Source organism: Anomalospiza imberbis, chromosome 7, assembly GCF_031753505.1.
Source record: "Anomalospiza imberbis isolate Cuckoo-Finch-1a 21T00152 chromosome 7, ASM3175350v1, whole genome shotgun sequence".
NCBI lineage: Eukaryota > Metazoa > Chordata > Aves > Passeriformes > Viduidae > Anomalospiza > Anomalospiza imberbis.
In genome coordinates, this window is record NC_089687.1 from 24,609,509 (window position 1) to 24,632,542 (window position 23,034).

Consider the following 23,034-nt stretch of genomic DNA (forward strand, 5'->3'; position numbering starts at 1 on the left):
CAAGTATTCCAAGATTCTCACAAGGTTCACTTTTGGGCTTGGACATTGTCCTGTGTTTATTTACACTAACTCTTCTTCACAAGACTGCATGCAGTGCTCCCCACACAGAGACATTACTCTGCAGTGAAACACCAACTAAAACGTTTGGTTTCAGGCTGGGCTTTCTCATTCATGCCTTGGGTATTACAGAGGTTGTGCAATACTGCTATAGATCCACCTGACCACGCAAGACAAAAGTCTTCTGGCAAAAGTTCCTGTTACAGGATGAGCACAACCTACCAAGGAGTCCTCAAATAAATACTGCCATGAGGCAGGCACTGACTCTGACTTTGGGAAGGAAAGAATAGCAACTATCCAAGCTGTAGAAGAGTAGTTTTTATACCAGGGGCTAACACAGGCACTTGGAGCATTGCTGGACTGAGCAGAAGAGCTGCTGAAGAGAACACAGAGCCTCTGATGGTTTACTGGACTCAGGCAATCCACCTAGTAGAGAGAAAACAACTCATTCACTGGTTACAGACACCTCCAGTCACACACAACTTCTGTTGACAAAATTCTATTCTAGTAATTTTATTCAAAGACAAATGTCTGCTTTCTCCTTTTGTACAGATAAACTTGGCATTATCCCCCAGCCTCAGGTAAACTTGTGCTATGTGTAATTGCTAAGAGCCCGTTTTAGAACAACATAACTCATAACGAAACCAATGAGCATGCATGTGTTTCTGTGGAAATGAAGCCAAGAGGAACAGAAAACAACAAAAGCCTCATGAAAAACATCCAGAGTCTCTAAATTACTGTATGATATAGGACATCTTGATTCAAAACTCTGCCAATATATTATACTCCAGTTACTCATTCAGGCTATAGAAAGATTTCCATCTTTCTATGCTCTGGAAAAAGATGTACCATGCTGCTCTTGGAATGGAGCTGTTTTCCCTTCCACACTCTACAAAACCATGACGTTACCAAATACTTTTCTTTGATCACTGAGTAAATTTAAAACAGCATCAGCCAGTCTGATCCAGAGCAAGGGCTACTCTTACAGTTTGTAGGATTATGGGCTGTGAAGCTACAGAGATCTACATTTAAGTGCCAATTAAAAAGTGACTTCTGCTCATGAACACAAGGGCTGATTGGCTCAGGGACCAAAGTGTTTGACTATTTCAACAGATCAATTCTGCTACTCTTGTTCATAGACATTTTTCCTAAAGAGTTCACAATTCAAGAAAGTCCCAAGATCCTTTTTCTCAGATACAAGTTGGTTACTTTCATGGCAGTTTACCAAAACTTTAAATATTTTTATTATAAACACATCTCCCTTGCTTTGAAATTTCAAAGAAGATTCCTTCCCCTCCCTTATGTGATTCTCTTTTCTTCAGACCACCCAAACTTTTACAATCAATCAAGTACTTTAATGTAATTACAGCCTACTGTTGTTTCCCTGACATAAAGCCCTCTGAAAATGAAAGTTCATTTCTACAAATAACCAAATACAAGGAGCAAGAAAGCTCAGTTTAAGAAACCTCTTAAAGTTTGCTCCCTCTTCAGGGACTCATTTTCAGAAATCAGTTAGGTACAGCCCAATCAAACAGGTAAAACTGATTCTGGGCTGATTTTGTGCATTTCTCAGAGAAATTTTGCAGTCTCTTTTTCTGAATGCTTGCAGAGTACCACAATCTAAAATGGAGTTATGACCCAGTCAAAAAAAAAAAAAAACAAACCAAAACAAAACCAAAAAACCCATAATCAAATAGAAAGAAACAGACAAAAAACCATCCCCTCTGGTTTAATATGAGACCCTATACCTTCTGTATACCATAAGAAACTGATGTAACTTGAGTTTTGAGCAGCGTAACTCAATCTTACCTTATGAGACCACGAGGATTCACTCTGAGCCAGTCCCTTCTCCTCCTCTTCAGTTCTGCTCCCAGTTTTTCCACTAGGGACACTAGACACATCCTTATTTTGGGCAAAAGGATCCGTGCTTTTCTGTAGTATCCTCCCTCCTCTGGCCCGATAGTCAGCCAGCATTCTGGCTAAGCTCTGGCTATCACGTAGATGTTCTGCTATTCTAGTATTAACCAACTCATGAGAAGGTAAGATTTGGATAGCCTTCGCTTGGATACTCCCATTCCTCCCTTGTAGTCCAGAGAAATCCCGCAACAATTGCTTCTTCCTTCTGCTCTCCAACTCCTTGTATTCCTTATTGAGGAGAGGAGACCAATAAACTTGCTCGGGAAAGTATTCCCGGGCAGGGCATCTCATGCCTTTTTCAGTCAAAAGAAATGGTTCACGGAACATCAGCACTGGAGAAATGCAGAGAATGACATCTTTCAACTCCTGCTTAAATGCTGCAGAGTAAATTTTGAGACGATCCTCAGACGAAGTTACCTCTTCCGTGACGTATAAACCAGTATCATCCTGGAGAGGGTCTCTGAAGACTCTCATCTGACTCTTGGATTCCTGAAAATCATCTGCCTGTTGATGAGGCTCTAGAGCCTGGTTATCCAGAGTGGCCAAGTGCTGGTCCATACCATGGAGGGGCAGTGGGGATGTTTCAGGTATTGCATGAGGTACAGAGCTGAACACTGCAAATGGTGACTCTCCTTTGTGGTGCTCTTGTTGCTTGGAGGACACCGTTTCCAGCTGACTGTTCTCTTGGTCACCTCTGTCAAATACACTTCTTGGGTCAGGCAAACTGACCTCATCAGAGGACACTGTTTCAGAGATTACAGGCAGCTTTTCAGAGGACAGTTCAATGTCTTTGACTACTGTGCTGAAGTCCTCACCATTGAAGAGGTTCTGTTGTTCATTTTCATCTCCTGGCTCCTCAATAAGGGAGTGAAAAGAAGTGTTCTTGGTGAGAGTAGGGGGCATGGCAAACTCATCCATAAGAAATGAGATTTCCAGTTGGGAATGATAAGCCACACAGACCATGAAGATCAGGATCTCCTTCACACGAGCCAGTTCATACTCTGCAGCACCACACAATTTGATAGTGCAACCCAGGTGCTGGGGACATCCTTCAAAGAACATCAGGGGTTTTGTCTGATCTAGAAATAAAACATGGGAGTTAGGATGACAACTACAGTAAATCTGCTTTTAGATACCTCAAACACCCAAGAGAATGTAAAGGAGACTTAGAGCACATAACATTGGTAGCTGCAGAAATTCATATTACTGAATGGGCAAAAAAATCCCTTCCCTTCCAGGCGCATTTGCTCATCCTTACAAGTCAAAAGCCCATGACATTCTGAGGGCAATTAAAGGCTGGAAGGAGCAATGAGGAAGTAGAAAGGAAATTGTTCAAGGACAGATTTGATTGAACTTGGAGCAACTTGGTCTAGTGGAAGGCCTAGTTCCTGTCACGGCAGAGAAGCTAGAACTAAATTATTTTTAAGGCCCCTTCCACCTGAAACCTTTCTATGATTCTATGAAGAGATGCAAAGACTGCATCTCCACAAAGATCTGCATCCACAGCAATTATGTGTGCCAGCACCACTGGTAACCTGTCAAGCAGCATTTCTTCCTTCCTTTGTAGACTCCCATTGCCTAGGGGAGTTACAGAGAAAAAGGAATCTTCCTTAAAGGTGCGCAATGACTGGACATGGGGAAGTGTGCACAACTTGCAACAAGGCAAATTTTGATTAGATTTGTTAAGGTAGGACCAGATGATCTTTTCAAGTCCTTTCCAACACAGGCTGTTGTATGATTCTCTTACTTCAATGCAGAAAAATTCTTTACAGTGAGGATGGTGCCCAGACAGACTATGAAATCTCCACTCTGCAGTATTTTCAAGAGTTGGCTGACAAAACCCTAAGAAATCTGATGCTGCATTGAAATTAATCCTTCCTGTTTTGAACAGGAAGTTGGACTAGACAATCTACAGCATGTGGGAAGAGAAAAAACAGTTTAGAAGAAAGAAATCAGTCTAATCAAAATCTATAGAGTGTCTCTTCTTTGCAAGATCATGCTTTTCTCTACACAGGCTGTTCACTGTAGTTCCAAGAAGTAACAGAAATAAAATGAGTAGGATGATACACAAACACACAAGGAAGCCAACAGTTCACATCTATTTAAAAAGGAGCAAAGCATTCATCCTTTCACACACATAGGCTAAGGCACATCAAGTTTTACTCACCATTGGGCAACTGAAAAACTTGCATATAAAATTTATGACAGGTCCCCAACTGTGGTTTGGTCAACAGTTGATCCATTGACATCACTAAGTCCCCCTGGGTCATTCGACTTACCCGGTCTAACACTTGCTGTAAAATTGGAAAGAACAGTAAGAATTTACAATGCAAAGAGGACACTGGTATCCTTATCTTGCTCTTAACAAATAAAAAAACCACCAGTGCAAACTCTCAATTAAACCCAGTCCCACAAACCCACATCCACAATATACAAGAATCTTAGAAACACAGTTGGGTAAATAATTCTGGTGAGATTGTACCCTGCCTGGAACGTCTCACTTGACTAGATCCAGATACCTGCAGGAGGTGCAGTGCAGTCAGCATAATGCTGGCTCCGCCAGGAGCTCAGCCAACTCCCACAGCTCTCTCTGTTTGGCTGTCTGTACCCTGCCTCACAGGGACAGAGGCTCTCTGGAAGTAGCAGAGGACCCACATATGATTTGCTATAAATGGATATCAAAGTCAACTAGAACTAAACCAGGGTAACAAAGACCCATCAAACAAGGATGAGGCACAATAGCTGTGAAGAGCTGAGGAAAAAGTTACTCTCCAGATTTGCCTGTCTTACTTTCTTGGAAGAGAACATTTGGTTAGAGATTAAAATAAGACAACTCTTGGCTTTCTCCAGGGAGCTTGCTACAAGACATCATTAGAATTCTACCAGAAGGCCAAGTCTAACTCTGATTAGAAATGCTCACCGGCTTGACATTGATGACCAGAGTGATACCATGCTCTAAGAGCATGTCCTGGGCAATTCTGGACACAGTCTTCTCAACAAGGACCAAATTGGGCTGGACATCAACTATCCGCTGTACGTAGTTCTTCAAGAACTCCCTTTCCTGCAGACAGGAACAAAGTATAGTAGTGAACTACAGCAAACTCATCTGGAAAATAAACCCACTTTAATGTTCAATATCACTTTTCACTTCAGTTACATACTGTCCTTTCCTACAAAACAGGGAAAACAGCTATCCAGGAAACACCATCAGTAGTCCATTGTGAACATTTTTGTACTCCCACAGCACAACACTAGTTTAACAGTAATATTTTATAAGCATTTCATAAAAAAAGGCCTATGTATTTCAGTGTTTTCATATTTAAGGCACATCCCTGCTCACAGGGGCAGGGCACCTGTTCCAAAGTGACATTTTCTAGTTCATCACTCTATTAGGTTGATGGCTGCTCCATTTTTTCAAGCCTGACAAAAAATAACATGGGTGTGACCTAACCCTCACCTATGTGAACTTCTCAAATATTTCTTCACACACCTAAACCTTATCTAGCTCTAATACTGGATAAGGAACGTACAGTTCAGAAGGTCTCAATAAAAACAAAAGTTTTCTAAAATGCTGCATTGTGAGAATCAAAAGCTCACATGTTCTCAGGACATGTAACTTGAGGACAAAAACCCTCAGTGCAAGGCTACAAGTTTGTACTGTATTTACTGCAGCAGCTCTCTTAGCTAGCTTACTAGAAGAGGAAAGTTCTTTCTTTTCTATGCAATCTCACTCATAAAACTCCACCTTACACACTAAAAGAATTTGCACTGGTCATGATTTTGTTGGGGTTATTTTAACCAAGAACAAAAGCATATGCTCACCTGAAGTACTATAGGCTCTATGCAAGTAAACTTAGTTTCTTCTCGGTAGAGGTACTCAATTGAGCATTTTAGCAGAAGAATTCTGGGATTTTTTAAGCAAGAGTTCATCTAAAAATACACAAAAATAGTTAAAACAAAAATACAAATACCTGGAGAGGAAGAAGTACACAAGAAAAAGAGACAGATTTCTCATGATTGGTCCCTGCTACCCCCACCTGCCTTTAAAGTGTCTCAGTTATCTCCCCCTGCAGACCCAACTACACATTCTTCCTTCTTCTGAAGTTGCTACACCGAATTGTTGGAATTTCACAGGTACTGTCCATAAGCAGGCACTGCTAGAGAGGATTTCCAGTCCCTTCTAAGAGCCCCAAAGTCTTGATACACTTGATTCATCCAGTTCACTTCTATCTTGCCCTCCTGCCTTAAAGACCCATTTTACTATACTATTCTAAGTCAGAACCACAAATGCCTTTTTCTGCCTAAAATTTGGGGTAATTATTAGATGCTTCATACTGTGGTAGGGATGGAAAGGATGTTTTTCTATATATGCATGAGGAGAGTTTCTCCCTCAAAATCTCTAGGCTAGAAAACAAAACAGCTTAGGAAAGAAATGTTTTAAAAGCCCTTCTTTTTGGGGGCTCAAAGCAGAGAAAGCTCACAAATCTCCTAGTTGGTGAGAGAAGCTTTCTGACAGAAAAGCAAGTCAGAGCACCCTTGCTTCCACAGGATGCATTACAGTAAGATTAATCAAGCTGCATTACCTTTTTGTGTGCAACATTCTTAGTGCAAACAAATCCATTCACCACCATGGAGTCAAATTTCTTTCCACCAGGGATCTAACAAAGCAAAGAACATTTTTAGGACTGTCATACACTCCCACATCTTGTAGTGCAGTAAAGCTAATACACAGAATACCTATTGTAGGTGATGTACAAATTTCAGCAAACCCTCAATTATCAGATGAAAGATCAGATACAGTCATGCTGGACACATAAGCCTTTCCCTTTAAAACCTGACAAACTTCAGACAACGTGAAAACTAGTAATGAGTTCTAGGATTTCTACACCCCTCCCAAGAGATGCTTATTTGTTAAACCAGTATACTTCAGCACATGACAAGGGAACCTAATTTTGACAGGTCATGAGGAGCATATAGCTTTGCATATGCCATTTCTATTAATAACAAACGAATTGTAAGGAAAGGGAGGAAAAAATACAAAATAAAGAAAGAAAATTTTAAAATCCTCTACCTACCAATTGAACATATCAAACAGTTGACTGGTGTGCCTGCAGTCACAGGCAATCCCAGGCATAATAAACAGCATGAAACAGGTTTCTGAATAACATGTTTCAGAGGACATTCATATTACCAGCATGTGAAAATAGCAGAGAGCTATGAAGAGCTTTCACCTCTTAACAACTGCTCTTTGAACTGGAGTTTCAGGAGAAGCAGGAACAAGTGGTGCTACCTGAAGAGATGCCACAGAACTACCACCAGAATCATATGGTTCCCCTCAAATTTCATATGGCTTTCAAACAAGAGTACTGCCAAGATGAATTTGGCCAAAGAAACCTAAGCCCAAATCTTCAGTCCTGTCACACTAACTCCTTGGATGTCATTTTCACATCAGACTCTCAGAAGGAAGTTTGCATGCCTGAACTCCAGACTTACAGTTCAACACTGGGCCATCTGGCACAACTGGATACACCATTCCATAACAATCAAGTTTTGCTCTTGAAGAAAGTCATTGTACTTGCCATGGGAGGAATTGAATACTCCATAATGGGTAGGTACAGGGCAACAGATTGCTGCACCATGTACTGCAAGCTACTTATCCAGCATTTGGTATATCTCCAGTTCAAAAGCAAAACAAGCAGAAACCAAAAATAATGATTCAAGTAATTACAGAATTTTACTCTTTGCTATATTCTGCAGCCTACTGAAAGAAGAGGTCAGCCCCAGCACATTAAAGCACTTTTCACAGCATGCCAAGTTCCTCTGTGCAACTTTTTCCAGAACCCCACCTTATCCAAAGGCCAAGTCAGCCAATTACAGTACTGAATATGCTGTGAGGGCAGTGGAAAGGGGACTATTCTCTTCAAACAGCTGCACCCTTTTGTTTCCCTGCATCCACTGCTTGAAACTTACTTTTTTGATGTGGACAAACTGGCGGATATCCATGTCATCATCTCTCTTCTTGACATCTGGCCGTACCGTTTGAACTACCTGGCAGACCACAGGTACAATAATATCCCTCCAGGACAGTGACAGGGACTCATTGTATAGAAGCTGCTGAAGCAGTGCCATCATGTGGTTGTGATTAGCAGACCTATAAAAAAGGCAAAATAAATAGATTTCTCATTTTTAAAATATAAAAATACAGTGCAGTGATTAACTGAAGTAAAATTCTTAACATTTACAATGCAGAAGTCCTCTGAAGGAGCAGTTGCCTAGAATGATCTACAGTCAGCTTTGGTCCTGTACTCTATATACAAACATCTCAAGATTAAAAAAAACCAACCAAAATATACTGTAAAAATGCTGCGTTCTTAATGCAAAGTATTTCCTTGTATTGCCTACTGTAGCTCAAGTCCCACTAAAAGTTGGTGGAACAGAGGGGCTTTAGAAATTGTTACTCAAGACATGGAAATTCCTTTTTCTACAGGTTTCTTACAGCAGCCTTTCCATGGCTTGTTTCTCCCCATTCTCTTCTCTCAGCAGATCCAGATTGCTGTGGTGCCAGCCTAGGGGTGTGAATAAGAGCTCTTTGGACTTCTCCTCCACCCTCCTGTTGAATAACGACTCTGCAAGAGACAAACAAATGCTGTTAATGTAAGGTCACAGTTGAATGCTTGTGTCTTTCTGAAAGGCTGCTTCAAAAAGGAAAGAATTTACTAAGACATAAGTCTTAATAAGTAATGAGTAAGTACTGAGTTTAAGGTAGATGTCATGGTCCTCAGTTTGAGGGGGACTGACACTTTCAATTACTATATTGTGTAGTAACTCCTTAGAACTGTTCTCTGTTTTGCAGTACCAAAATTAGAGGTTACTTCGGCACACTTCGTGCTTTGAAAGAGTTACTAGGTTATTTCCTGCATGGTTATTATGATATTATAGAGGCAAATTATAAACTTCCACATTGACATAATGGCTGACTATATTATAAGTCACTTATACTAGTACTGTATAAATGTTCATCAAGCAAGTATGTAAGCCTTCAGAGATCAAGCTTAAAACTCCTTACTATTAAGCAAAATCTTTAGACAATAGCAATCCAAGGAAGACTACTGAAGAAAAAGTCTCCTAAAAAACTACAATTAACTTCTTCCAGATGCTCCACACACAAAATTAGCTGTGTAGAAGGTTAATAGAAGCTACATTGATTTCCCCCTTCCTTCTGCAAAAGTTAAAAACTAATCACCAGTTTAATCCAAGACTTTATTTTTCAGGCTTGAGAGAGACATTGGGGTTTCTCCCTTATTTCCTCCTCTTATGAGTGCACCAAAATCAATAGCATTAACTGGGAAGAAAAAAAAGCCCACAAGTGCATCTGGCCATGATACTGGAAAGCGCGTGGGTTTACAAACTCATAAGTGCATGTAATGGCCTTTCATTTCAGAAGTAGTGATGATGGTGGTGATGACAAGAAACCCAGAAAGATTTAAGAGAAGAAGCTTTAACCTACTCTGTAGAAGCTGTGCAATTACTTATATGACATCTTCATTTGCTTGCACAGGAAGTTAAAAATCAGTTACATAAATTTGTTGGTGGAGAAACTGTGAACAAACTTGCCACTTACACTCATTTTTTTAAAAAAGTAAAAGCTTTACTTTGAGTCTTTTTGAATGCAGGAATCTGAGAAGTGAAAGAAATTCAAGCTTGAAAGTGCATTCAAAAAAGTCAAAGTATAGTTTATACATCAGTTTTGCCACAAATAAGTTCAGATTTACTGTCAAGTAAATATTTTGAAAGGGTCAGTGCTCTATTAAAGGAGTATTAAGGAATTTCCATCATTACATTAAAAAACACAACAGCAGCAATTGAAGTTTTCCTTACCTTTAATAAAAGCGTCACTTATAGAGAACATCTGCTGCCCTCCGTTTTCAGGATTCAAGTACTCTGAAAGAAGAGGGAAGAGGAATATAGGTGGAGACAAAAAAAAAAAAAAGACAGGTTACACTGGTGTAGCCATATAATTACAATGTACACGCCCACACCAGAAGAAGCGGCATTACTCATCCAAGTGTTTAGTCACCAATTTAGCAACAGCTTGGTGAGTGGTTAAGACAAGAATATCCTCTCATTCTTGTTCTATCAAAAAATTCTATGATGACAAGAAAACAGTGCTTATTAATGTGAAGAAACAAAACAAACAAAGTAGACATGAGCCAAGACTGAACTAAGAGTGCATTTTCCAAGTGACACGGACCACCCTTTTCTAGACCTGAATACAAACGTGTTAAGATGTGATCAGACACCATGGGAATGGCCTCCTCACTCAGGTCTAAAAATGCAGCTTCAGAAACCATTTTGGTCACCCACTCCATTGAACCATCTCAGACTGAGGGAGAGACTAGCCATTTATTGTATACAGTGCAAAAACAAGAAGACAGCCTGCCTTTCAAGAGCTGAAAGTCTCAAGTCCAGAACAGTTCAAAGTGTTTTGAGGAATCCATGCTGACAGAGATGGACTCCCAGAAACAAAGCAAATTTTCACTTTACACATGGAAAACATAGTTAGAGCCTGGTGCTAATAATGCCAAGGTTTTGGATTCAATCCCTATATGCACCATTCACCTAAAGAGTTGGATTTGATGGGTCCCTTCCAACTCAGAACATTCTGTGATATCTGTGAAATGGGTTGAAGCTCCACCTACTACCCTCATTTAGCTCGCTAGATCTTGATGTTTCTTGCTGACAAAAAGCTTGTTTTCTCCAGAAGTCATTTGCTGTTGTGCCTTTAGTTTGCTCCTCACTTATACAAAAAGGGATTCTACAATGAGAAAACAAGAGCAGTAGCCCAACTGCTTATACAGCACAATTACCTGAAGCCCAAAGCCAACCCTTTATCATCTTTCCTGACAATGTTCCAGACCCATCACAAATAGAACACAAGGCCAGGCTGCTTTCAGACACCAACAGAAAGCAACAGAAAGCTGACAGGACATAAACAATGACAAGGCTCTGAGCAGCAGCACTCAGGAGACCCCTTTCATGCCACCATTTTAAATATCTGAGCTTGTTTGCAAATAGATACTCGATAGAGGATAAGTGTACCAAAGAAAAGTTACAAGCCTCCTTTGTAGACTCCTGGTTATTTGAGATTCCCTTCATCTCTTGCTTAGTTTAAGAGTTCAGCATTACAATAAGCTACTGCTTGATAAAAGCTGGCCTACCCTCAGCACTCATTCACTCACCAACTGTCTAGAGAAAGTCACATCATGCTCTACCTACACAAGAGCATGTATACTAGCACCTCCATCCCTCTCCATCTTGCAAAAGCCTCAGGACATCACTTCTTACTGTAAACACATTTAAATTAGGTCTGGCACAGACCCCTGACTGGCACAGCCAAAGCACAAGTTATTCCCAGCTGAAACCTAACCTTAGTTGTGCTCTGGACAAAGACACAGGTAGTACTTCCAAGCCACTTCTAGATTTGTAATTATCTAGGTTCTTTCATCTAGGTGATCTTTAAGGTCCCTTACAACCCAAACCACTCTATTATTCCTTTCAATACAACTTCAGCTCCCATAACTTCACTTCTGATTGGTTCCCCAGGGAAGCTCCTGACAAGGAAAGATACCATACCCCTTCTAAGCCCAGACAGATAACACACTCATAAGCGTGAGTATGATGGTTTAGGGTGGCTAACACACACATTTCTTACCTCACATCATCCCTACATGCATCATGCTCCACAAAATGAGGAAGGGGGATGGGGAAATGTTCCTGTAGCTTATTTTATAACCTGAAAACCCAAGCACCTTCTCAAAAGAAGAACCAAAAGGGCTCCTGGCAACAGCACACTGAGCCTTGGCAAGCAACACTAAAAAGGAACTGCATGCGGTTACTCAAATCATCATCTCTTTCCCCCTAACATCAAAAATACCCAAAATACCTTGTACCATGATCAAGGATATCTGTCTGGAAAGATGTTTATAAAACAGAATTTTGCATATTGTGAACTGTATCTCTTCAAAAACAGCAACTAAACCCCATACATAAAATTTAGCATGTATCCTCTTCTCCCAATTTAAATGCAGAAAATAATCTTACTTTGTTTCCCCTTCTGATACATACTATGTCTTTAGGCAGATGATACTATAAATGAGTCACTATTCTCAGCTAACTTGGAGTCACCCAAATTTCATGGAAACACACCAGAGTTAGTCAGCCTATAACACCACAAGAAGTTCTGCCATTAGAGTATATACAAACCACCCTGTGCTAAATCACAGCTGGTGGATACATCACTGGCCCTTGCTTCAAAGCAGCTGACCTCTGTGACTCTGGGAAATTGCATATCCCTTATTCATTCAAGAAACCCATGAATTGCTTAGATCAAAGCTGACCTGAACTTCCAGCACTTGATGTTTTCTATTGTCAGTCCTCCCCACAATGCAATTACTGGAATTTACACAGTCCTAAGGAAACTAAATTGCACCTTCAAAAGGAAGGTGGGATATTCAGTTTCACTTCATTATTTCAAAGGAAGTCAAGTCACCGTCACCCAGTCTAAGGACAAGAGACAACTCCAACACAATCAAGCTACATAAGTGTGTGCATAACAACCAGAGGGAAGTTACTGATGCTGACAGTTGCAAACACCTCATGTCACTGATTAACTATAGAACTCTGTCCCTAAAATAACCACCCATTTTACATAAATGCTTAACGATCCAGTTTTGGCTGTCTAATCACTGTGATATTCTATCATCTTTTCTTTAATATAGCCAGGATAATCAGAAAAAAAAGGTGAAAATCTTCATATTAACTTTATTATATAATGCCTCTGACTTTAATATTTACAGGACAAAATTTCAGAAGTCATGTATTTCACTACCCTAGGCACTGTAGGGTTTTGTCCCTCCTTGCTACCCACAAAGTTTCAGTCTGTCTACTGCCAAGAAGTGTTTTTTGCTGTTCAAAATATTGTCATTCATTTTAACTTGTTGCTCCCTGGTTGGGCCTTTTCTCTAGAGATTCTCATGCCAGGAATTATAAATACAAACAAAATAAAAAAGTTTCACTAACTTCTCTGTATTTGCAGATATAGATTTTTCAAAAAGCTGCAGGATACCTACCTATCCAGAGAGCACCTCCATGACAATTCCACCCTATCCCAGTTCTGGGCCTATTACTGGTATTATCCCATCAAGGGAAAGCCATTCTCTTGGAAGAAATTGTTACCAGTATTCTACTGCAAATTATACTCCTACAGAATAACATGGTTATTAGGAGACCACATGTTTCAGGAACATATACCAAACACCAGCAGAGATTCACCACAGATGTTAGAGTGCTGCCAGCATAAACAATTCAAAGGCAGCAGTCTGTCTCTTTTCAATCTCCTCACCACTTGCCTTTTCCGCTGATCTTCTCCAAGCTCTCCACCATTAAAAACTTCTCACAAGAACTCACAAGTTCTTGTGTTCAAAGCTCTGGCTTGTGTTCAGAGTTCTGGCTCTGAGCAACCTTGATTTGGTCAATTGTTTCCAAGAGCAAGAGGCTCTCTTACATTTCCCCTTCATAATGTACTGCTCCTTGTATAAAGGGATAAGGAGTAAAATATGTCGGAAAGCAGACAAACACCCTGCAAGTCCTTTAACATCTGGCAGAGCCAAACTGACTATTGCCTGCTTTATTGTCATCACACACTGGTAAAGAAACCTGCTACAGCTACAAATTCATTGGATACTGCAGCACACCTGGGCCTGTTTCAAGCTCCCTTAATCCAGCAACCCCCCTTCCTGAAAGGAATTCTTTGGTATATCTTCCTCTCCTCAGCTTTCCTTCCCTGTAGATACATTAGCTTTTCATTTGATTAGGGCATCAGCTGGAAACAAATTGAAAGGAACCAATAATGAGCAGGTGTCAGTAGTGCTGACAATCCACTCCCAATTTTGGATCATCTGACATCAACTCAAACTTTTTAAACTGTTCTGCTTCTCTCTTCGGTGGGATTAGAATTCCTTCCTTCTAGGCATATTTTTAGCAAATAACAAAAAGTGACTACAGTAGGCATCAATAAATGTCTCCTCTAATTTGTCTCATTCTGCCCCACATGTCTAGCACACTTGTAAAGTCAGCTATGATCACTTCTCCTCCCTCACAGTCTTCAGAGACCATTTCAGTTTCAGAATATGCAATCTTAATAAAATATGCAATCTTAATCTTCAGGTTGCTGTTCCATTCTGATTCATAGCAACAAGAGATCTGCTAGACTTTATAGAAGAATGAATTAATTAGGAGTGCAAATTATTTAACATTGGATCATCTTTTAAAGTCAGAAACACTGAAAGGCTGGGGTGAAACAATAATTAAGAAACCACTTAGAAGCCACCAAAGAAACAAGTCTACAAAGCTGATGTAACCTTATGCAAGGAAGCAGAGCAAAGACAGCCGCTACTACCCAACATGTAAAGCAACTAAAATATACTAGACCCAAGCCAGTGGCAAGCCCCAGTCTCACACAGGCCTTGAATCACTTAGAGAATGCAGTTATCAACAGGCAGGCACATTATTTCTTCCATAAGGATGTTGGTTACGGAGTCTTTCAATTTAGTACTTCTTTAGGGGAAAATCCTTTCAAAAGTATTTGATTTCTTCCTACTTAAGTGGATGATCTCTTCTGAAGAAATGCTATGTATATGGATTAAGTTAGGCCTTCTTATTTATCAGTAAGATTCTTCTGTAAAATGTAAGCTTATTAAGGTACAATTGTAAGTCAGCACAGAACTCTTCCAAGTTAATCTTGTTTTGTTTTCTGGGGTTTTATTTCTTGCTTGCTGTTTTAAGTTCCATCGCCAACTGTAGAGTCATGTATCAAACTGGTTTATGTGGATTATTTTTCCACCCCAGTTAGCCAGTACACATATATGGATCTGTCTATTATGCATGGACAAGAGACTTTGCTTCAATGGCAAAGAGAAAGTCATAGGGGAAGTTACACACTCTGCAGAGAAGGCGCTTCAACAGGTCTATTGAGCCTCCTCAGAGGTGAGCATATCAAAACTGCAAGCAAGTTCCAGTTAAATATAATGTTTTCCCCTCTGTAAGACAGCTATGTAAGCAGTGTCCAAATAAGTCAGTAATATTAGGGCCAGCTCTCCATCATGTGCAACTCCAGCTGGTGACTACCTCATACCTTTTTGGTCGGCAGGGTGAGGGGGCACATGTGGGTACTTGGAGTGCTTCTTGATATGGAAGTTCACGTTGTCCAGCTCCACATTCAGGCTGATGGAGGCGGCCGAATCACTGTCCATTGTGGACTGGAAGCTGCTGACTGAAGTGCGCTTGCTAGGGCTGGCAGAGTCTTTTAATGTTGGGTGAGGGGGAAGATACAGGGAGGAGAAGGGTTCAAATGGGTATTATGAGGGTACCAGAGAGGAGAAAAATTGTCTTTAATACATAAAGACCAATGTGAAATAATACAGGAATACAGTATTTTCACAGCTCTAATCTTGTCTTCATGTGGGCATGCTGACACACTGGACAATCTTTAGAGCACTGCTATAGGGCCCAAATCAAGCAGAAGTCTGCCTGAGAAACAGAAGGCAGAAATTTACATGCTTCTCCTTTATTGGAAGTATGAAGCTTTACCAGTTCCACTAAATTCAAAATACGGTATCCATTGTAACTAAGTGGAAGACTAGACAGGCTATAGCTTTCTTAGATCCTTACAGCCCCAAGCACACACACAGAAACAGACACAAATAAAGCAAGACATGGTTAAACTACTAAGTCCTGAAGGACTGAGGACAACAGGAGAGAAGGCAGAGTGAGAACAAGACTTAGGTGAAACTTACTGGCTGAGTTGTCTTCCCCTTCATCAGCAATCTGCTCTGTGTCACTGTCATCAAACTTGATATCTTTGAACCAGGATGGCTCGGAGTGGCCCTCTACAGAGTTCACAGAGTCACTGTCTGGAGATGGGGTTTCTGAGAACTCTGTGCTCTAGAAGACAAGGAAGGGGAAAAAAGTTATTGAAGTGTAACTCTGCTGAAATATTAAGCAGCCTACCACAAATGTAGGTCAGGCATTTTAAAATCAAAGGATACTCTCAGTGGGCTGAGTGAAGTTAGTCACAGAGTTACCCCCTTTGGTAAGTAGGAAATCTTTGGGACAAGAAACAAGTACTTCTTTACAATTCCCAGTCTCTGCCTACATTCTGCTTCTAAACAAATTGTGACTAAGTGGCACTAAAGGACAAGTTTATTGTACTGCACATTTTCTGTCATCACATCCAGTTAAGCAGCTTTGAAAGCTTGGTGTCTCCAGCCAAGGTGGGTGACAGCCTTATCCTTCGCCCAGAAACCAATATGCACAGCTTTTGGTAGAGCCTAATTCTAAGTTACTGGAGCAATTCCTTAACTGACCAATGTACCCCCAAGAGTTTCAATCCAAGATGGACTCTAGATGGGCCTACTGTGTCAAAGCAAAGACTGGCCAGATTGCCAGAGAACCTGGAGACTACCTAAGTAATTTCCATCAGCCTTCCGCATGCCTCTAGGCACCTCAAAACAAAGTTATCATCATCATGCCTTTGGTTGCGCTGAGTACAGCAAGCAACTGAGCCAACAACAACATTTCTCCAGACTCTTGTCCAGAAGAATTGAGATCAGACAGTGCTTCCAGCTGATGAGAGCAAGAATTTACTTTAAACATATAACATAAGCACCTTACAAATAAAGATGCATAAGGACTTACTAGTTAAGGGCAAGCTTTTACCCAGACACTGAGACAGCTGACTAGCTGAGATATCAGATGAACCCCAGAGCGATCTCAAGGGAAGTCATATGACTGTGTCCATATGACTGAAATGCATGAGGAAGACAAATGCTATTAGCTGCAAGCTTTGACTGAAGCCCATGGGACAGCTAAGCCATTCATCATTTTAAGCTGAAGAACATGAAAGGCTCTTAACTGAAACGAAATGTCTTAAATTAAGAAAGGCTACAGAGCTATCTTGTTCAAGCTAAAAAACCCAATACAATCTCTCAGGCCAGTGACAGCTCTTACCCCTCAGTTTGATTCCAGTGAAGTACAGTAGGACAGAATCTCTGGACACTAGTTCCTGCCTCCCCTCAGGTAACTAGTCCTGTTTGGGAGGCATGAAAAAGACCCCATCCCAAACTTGGATCATGTGGCTAAGGTACTGAATTCCTTATTACCCCATCAATGGAGATCAGAAGAAGGTTACCAATAAAATATATCTAAAATATCCATTTGGAATTTTTTTAAAGGAATTTTGAAACAGAAGATCACCATTGCGCCTCCATCACCAGTAAGCGCACACAGATTCTAAATTCTGCACACGACAACCTAGTGCCACTGGCATAGACTGTGCCACCTTGAGGCCTCTGTGGAAGATGTCCACCACAAGAGGCCTGGCTCTGAAGACCCTTTCCTTCATTTTAGGCAGCACCACATGTAACATCTCATTCTCCACAGAGGACAGCCACAAAGCTTTCTGGGCAAATGAAATTTCCTCAGGCTTCAAACCACTAAGGAAAAAGGCTTGGCCCCCTACTTTCTGTGCAGGAGACCTGATTTACAAAACATACTACAGCTGTTGAGAACAGGATTAGAAAATATTTTAGTCAACAGCCAAATCCAAGAAGAATGGTACCTGTCAGCTTTCCTATTCCTTTTACCTGCAATGGTCTGTAGAGAGCATATTCATCTCTGAAAAGCTGATCATGATGACTGACACATTCCAGCCAACGTCCATCAACCAGTGCCTGTCCTATTGCAATGGCTTGGACCCTGGAAGTATAACAGAGATGGTTTTCTATGTTTTGTTCTAAACACATATGGTTTATGATACAAGCACACCACAAAAGGGAAGAGTCATTTGCTATCCACTATCTGACCTGTTGGTATTCCATTCCCATGTTTACAGAGGCACTATTTACTATACTGTGGTGAGGCAGCACAGTGTACTAACTCACGCATGAAGCTAAATAAAGAGACTGCCAGAACTCTGAACTCAGCTGAGGTGTCCAACATATGATTAAGACATGTTGTTTGTGCTCCTCCAGTATTGTTGAGTTATGTATACTGATCATCTCTGAGGGAGGACTGTTGCTCTACACTTCAGAACCATCTCAATTTTATCCCATTATCATATAATTAAATACACAAGATTGTTTTTATTCACCTACACACTTAAGAGTCTGCCAGCTCCACTGAAAATTTAGCTATCCAACACTATTAGTGATCTCTGATCCCAGAGGCAGACTTGCTCTTTGGTGTACCAGTGAACACTTTTGGACAATTTTTGTAATATACACACTGTTCTCCATGTGAGTGATACTAGTCCCATAGCTACCTCCCATACTGGTTTCCAAACCGGACAGCCTCCCGTGCCCTGCTGTTTTGGGGCACATGGAGTCAGAATGCAACCTGCTCTGGGGTAGGCAGTAAAGGGGAAATTTGAATTTTCTCTCTCATCTCCCTTTAAAGGGGCCTATCTCTGCAGTCTAAGGTACCCTATATCACCACAAACTCACAACTTCTGCTCATACAGAGGACACCGGTTGTCCCAAAGCATCAGGGTTACCTTGTGGTTATGTGCCCATTTCTCATGAGCCAGTTGACCAGCTCTTTTCCCACAATGCAGTTGGGATGTGTCCGCAGCCAGTAGCGATGGTCTTGAAATTCCATACCACTGTTATGATGGCAGATTTTCTTCCACAGTTCTTTCAGCTGGACTGAGTCCTGGACAGGGAGATATGCAAATTAATTACCAGTCTAATCTTGGCACTGGTTCCAAGGACAGGCCTTCGGATCAGCTTCTAGATCAAAAGCCCCTCCATAAATAGGCACAGAATCTAAGCCATTCAGCATAACCTATGCAAAGGTGCAAACAGAAATAGCAAACAGATATAAAATCAGCTCCTTATTTCCTTCCATTCATACACAGTTGAGAACAATAAAAAAAACCCAAAGCGGGTACCCTTAGAGATAAGGGGGTTTTGAAGAGGCAACATTTTGTACTCCCTGCAAAATACTTATGTCCTCACCACTGCCCCCTTGCACCCTACTCTTAAACTCAGGAGGTGTAAGCAAACATAGAGGACATCATCCTTGGCAAGAAGGTTTTTCTATACTATCTGTGCTCAACCCATTGTGAACATATTAGTCCAATATCAAGACCAGATATAAAGCAAGTACTTAACACAGCAATGTTCACTGTTAGAACACTATCTCTTATTGAGGATCCAGTTTTGTATTGTCCAGCTTTTATGAAGCTTTTCTAGGCATTGTTAGCTTGTGAAGCTTTTTTTTTTTTTTTAATAAAAAGGCTTATGAAGCTTTTTGAGGCACTGTTAGCTTTGGCCACTAAGAAAAAAATGTGTGTATTCCTCCCAACTCAACCATTTTTGAATCTGTGAATCTCTTCCCCTCATCACTTGGAACACTATATCTAAAACATATTTTGGAGCCTGCTAAACATGTGTGCCAACACTTCTGTGCTCCATCTAAACTGAGCTGTTTCTCTGCACCTAGCCACTTTTGTCTTCCCATATGTGCCCTCGATTAGCACAGCACAAGCCATTATTACAGGTGGAAACTGGAATCTGGAATTATTTTGACCAAGCAGCACACTACCCAAAGATGTGGAGAAGAGATGCCGCAGCTCACTTTCTCAAATGCCTCATTTGTTCTATTTTTGTGTAACAGAACTTTAATTAAATTTTAACCGGTTTCAGGTCTCCAATTAACTGTCACATTATTGCATTTTCCAGAGGGTGCCCTGAGGCCCAGGAGTTATGCTCCACTTTTATTACTGGACTGGCTTTCTGCTTTCAGTCCAGCAGTGGCTGTTCTGGGCATCATCCTAAAACCAATGCCAGCAGCTCCCCTTCCATACCATGTATGGAGTCAAATGGATCAGTATCAGAACACATTAGGATCACACAATTTGATGCAACTGGAATCTCCACAGTTCAGCTGTCTTGAACTGGTGAATAAAGTAAATTGAAGAAATAGGCAGAACAAAGCAAATCCTTCCAACTCAAGGATTTTGACCTCTAGTTCACTGAAGTGTGTGCTTATCCCAGTGTATGTACAACCTTCCCTACCTTTATTTCATGAACAAAGTTCATTAGTCTTCTGAATGGACTAGGTTAGGCTTTAAATTAACTCCTTACATAGGGTAAACTCCACACAGTAAGGGTATTAAATAAACAGTAGGAATGCATAGAAAATCCTTCATTAATTGACACTGTCTTCTGCTCTTACATGAACAAAATAGTACCAGTCCTCTTCTTCCTCAAGAAAGAAAATGGACAAAAAAAAAAAAAAAACAAACCATGTGAAGCCAAAGAGCACTGAGACATGAACATCTTCCTTCAAGATGCATTCACATAGGTTTGAATTTCCTTTTTCCTGTATTAACATACATCTGTGAAGCAGGGTGGTATAAAAACATGCCTTAAACATGTTTCTCCCTCAGGTGGTTATCCATTTACACAGGAATTCAGAAAGGAGCTTTGCAACTAAACAGGAGTTAGTGTTTCTACACCCTCAGGCACACTTGAATGCATACCGCTGACAGCAGGCATAACATGGTAACACAGAATGAGTCTGATTTTAAAGTGGCAATGGGGCACAATCTTGAATGTTTTAATGTGTGAAAAACACTGCCTTCCCTTCTCTGCAACTTCTTTGCCTTATTTGTTGGAAACACTTCCCTTTCCTTCCCTCAAAGAAACAACAGTTTTTTACTGTTTAGAAATTTATACAGTTAACTGCAACCTACAACATTGCCTCTGGGTGGAAGGGATAATAGGATTACGCAGAACACTGCAGCACATTGACTCTTCTTTTAAAAAGCACATCATTACAACCTTCTACAAAATCTTTTACTTATTCTGCAGACAAAGAGGGGCCAAGTTACGTTTTGGCCCAGTAAGCTGTAAGGGCTTTAATTTATTCATCATGGTGCAACTATTTCAAAGCAGCCATTTAAAGCTCCTGATTACATGGCCTATGAAAGAGAAAATCTCAACCTGAAGAAATACAAAAACAGGTCAATGCATTACAGCTGCAAACGCAACAGGTTTAACTCAAGGAGCCACCATACACCAACTCCACACTTAGCAAGTCTAAAGTTCTAAACATTTGTATGCAAAAACCCCATGAAACTATGATTTATTTCAGGAAGACAATGTCCAAAAGAGCCTCAATATTCTCCATCTCTACTCCCCCCAGAGGAGAGGTCCAGATAAGAGTGCTTAGAGAAAAGCCTTTAAAGGCAGCAAAATAGTCCTGCTGCATGACACAAGGAAGACAAACCTTCACAGAGCAAGGCAAAGAGAAGCATGAAAGGTACCAGAAGGATTTTGCGCTCATCCTCGCTGGTCTCTGCCTTCAGATGAGTGCGAGTAGCCTGGGGGCTGACCGATGTCTCATAGGCAGGCACCATGGGTGACCCTGACCGATCCAGAGACAGGTTAGTGATGCTGGCTGACCTGCAGGGGAACAGGACAATTCAAGTGTCAGTATTCATTGTGTGGCACTTCACCAGAGCAGGCCTTTATCTTACAGCATACTAAAAACCAGCTCAAGCCTAGGACACTGTTTACTCTTGTCAGTACAGACTGTTTAATGCTTCCTCCCTTGTCAAAGCAGAAGAAAGGCTCCCTAGGAAGCAAGTGTATTGCTTTGGAAGTGCTAAGGTAAGCATAAACTTCTGTAAAGATCTTGTATGAAGCAGTTGGAACTAACTTTAGGCACATAAATTCATACATGTCTGCATTTAAATTGACTGGAGAAGGGATGGCATGCTCCAGCAGTTTGGAGAAAAGACAAATGTCAGCAAGGATGGCCAACACCCAGATCCCTGTAACAGAGCACTGAGATTTCCTCCTCTCCTTGTCCCATTTAAAATTCCTTGTCCTCAGCTCTCTCAAATACATGGCTGAAAGCTCACAGAGTCTGAAGTTTGAGTACTTGTTCCCCAGAGCAGCTAAACCATTTCTGAAGCTGGAGGTCACTGCAGTGGGCAATCCCTCTTGTACTGTGATACACAGCACCCCTCTTATCTCAGCCCAGCTGTTAGGAAATCTTGGCTATCCACTCCAGCACAAACACACCATTTTGCAATTACCATTGCGAAGTTACAAATGCAAACAAGTTCCAGATATCTTCTGTTCCATTAACCCACAACTAGACCTGAGACTCTGAATAACCGGAGTGCAACTTCTCATCATATAGAAGCAATTGCAGTGTAACCTTCAGTGCTAACAGCACTCTAAGGAGTGAGGATGAAAACATTTCTGCATATATCAGAGAAACTCAAAATGCCAGTGATAAACTGACTGAAGAGACTTGCACCAATCTCATGAAAACAGTTGCCAGCCTCTAGGCTTTGGAAAGAAACTTTCAGATAACTTCAGAGAGCTTGCTAACTCGCTAACAGTCATACTATAATAATTCCCAAAAATTCTCCATGGATGATGTGGCACAGCCCAAGCATGAAAAAAGCAATGCCACCCTATTTCAGTTTTTATACTGTGGAGTTATGTACCTTAACAGAAAGCATCCTAATGCATAAGATGAGGCTGACATGGAAGTCCATAAGTAAGCACTCCTCCCAGTTGTTTTACAACAGCTGTTTTAACTGTGCCACATACCTGTAAGCAGCAGGGATTTTTATTTGGGTGTAAGCAAGTTAGAACAGTGAGATTTCACATCTGTGTCTTTATCATCAACAATTATATCTGGGCCTTTATTATATATATCTTTTTTAAAAAACAGAGAGGGAGATTTTGCAAAGGAAATGCTTATCCTTTAGAAGGACCTGCAAGGGAACAGTTTGAACCCTGCCTGCAACATTTGACAGTTCTGCTGTGGTTTCCCCCCACTCATAAAAACCAAGACTGAGAACAAATAATAAATTTCCCACCCACAGGGAAAACAAATAGCAATATTTGTGGCTATTTGTAATAGTAACATTTATAATAGTAACTTCTGTTACCTGCCTCTAAATGCACTCAACCTGCA

General features: G+C 40.8%; 1 protein-coding gene across 6 annotated transcripts in view; it reads right to left on the bottom strand.

The window, feature by feature from the left end:
- Positions 1 to 23,034, bottom strand: part of PIKFYVE (phosphoinositide kinase, FYVE-type zinc finger containing) — a 67,555-nt gene that overhangs the window by 26,311 nt on the left and 18,210 nt on the right. For 5 of the 6 annotated variants that reach the window (XM_068196039.1, XM_068196040.1, XM_068196038.1 and 2 more), the window contains 14 exons: positions 21,362 to 21,500; positions 18,584 to 18,741; positions 17,676 to 17,787; positions 15,828 to 15,975; positions 15,167 to 15,334; positions 9,853 to 9,915; positions 8,471 to 8,600; positions 7,945 to 8,125; positions 6,558 to 6,632; positions 5,797 to 5,904; positions 4,895 to 5,035; positions 4,142 to 4,268; positions 1,867 to 3,053; positions 383 to 483 (listed from right to left, as the gene is read on the bottom strand). In XM_068196039.1, coding sequence (XP_068052140.1) covers positions 383 to 483; positions 1,867 to 3,053; positions 4,142 to 4,268; positions 4,895 to 5,035; positions 5,797 to 5,904; positions 6,558 to 6,632; positions 7,945 to 8,125; positions 8,471 to 8,600; positions 9,853 to 9,915; positions 15,167 to 15,334; positions 15,828 to 15,975; positions 17,676 to 17,787; positions 18,584 to 18,741; positions 21,362 to 21,500 — 2,838 coding nt within the window. The remainder of the gene's footprint in view (positions 1 to 382; positions 484 to 1,866; positions 3,054 to 4,141; positions 4,269 to 4,894; positions 5,036 to 5,796; positions 5,905 to 6,557; positions 6,633 to 7,944; positions 8,126 to 8,470; positions 8,601 to 9,852; positions 9,916 to 15,166; positions 15,335 to 15,827; positions 15,976 to 17,675; positions 17,788 to 18,583; positions 18,742 to 21,361; positions 21,501 to 23,034) is intronic. The other variant, XM_068196041.1, reaches the window with a different exon arrangement.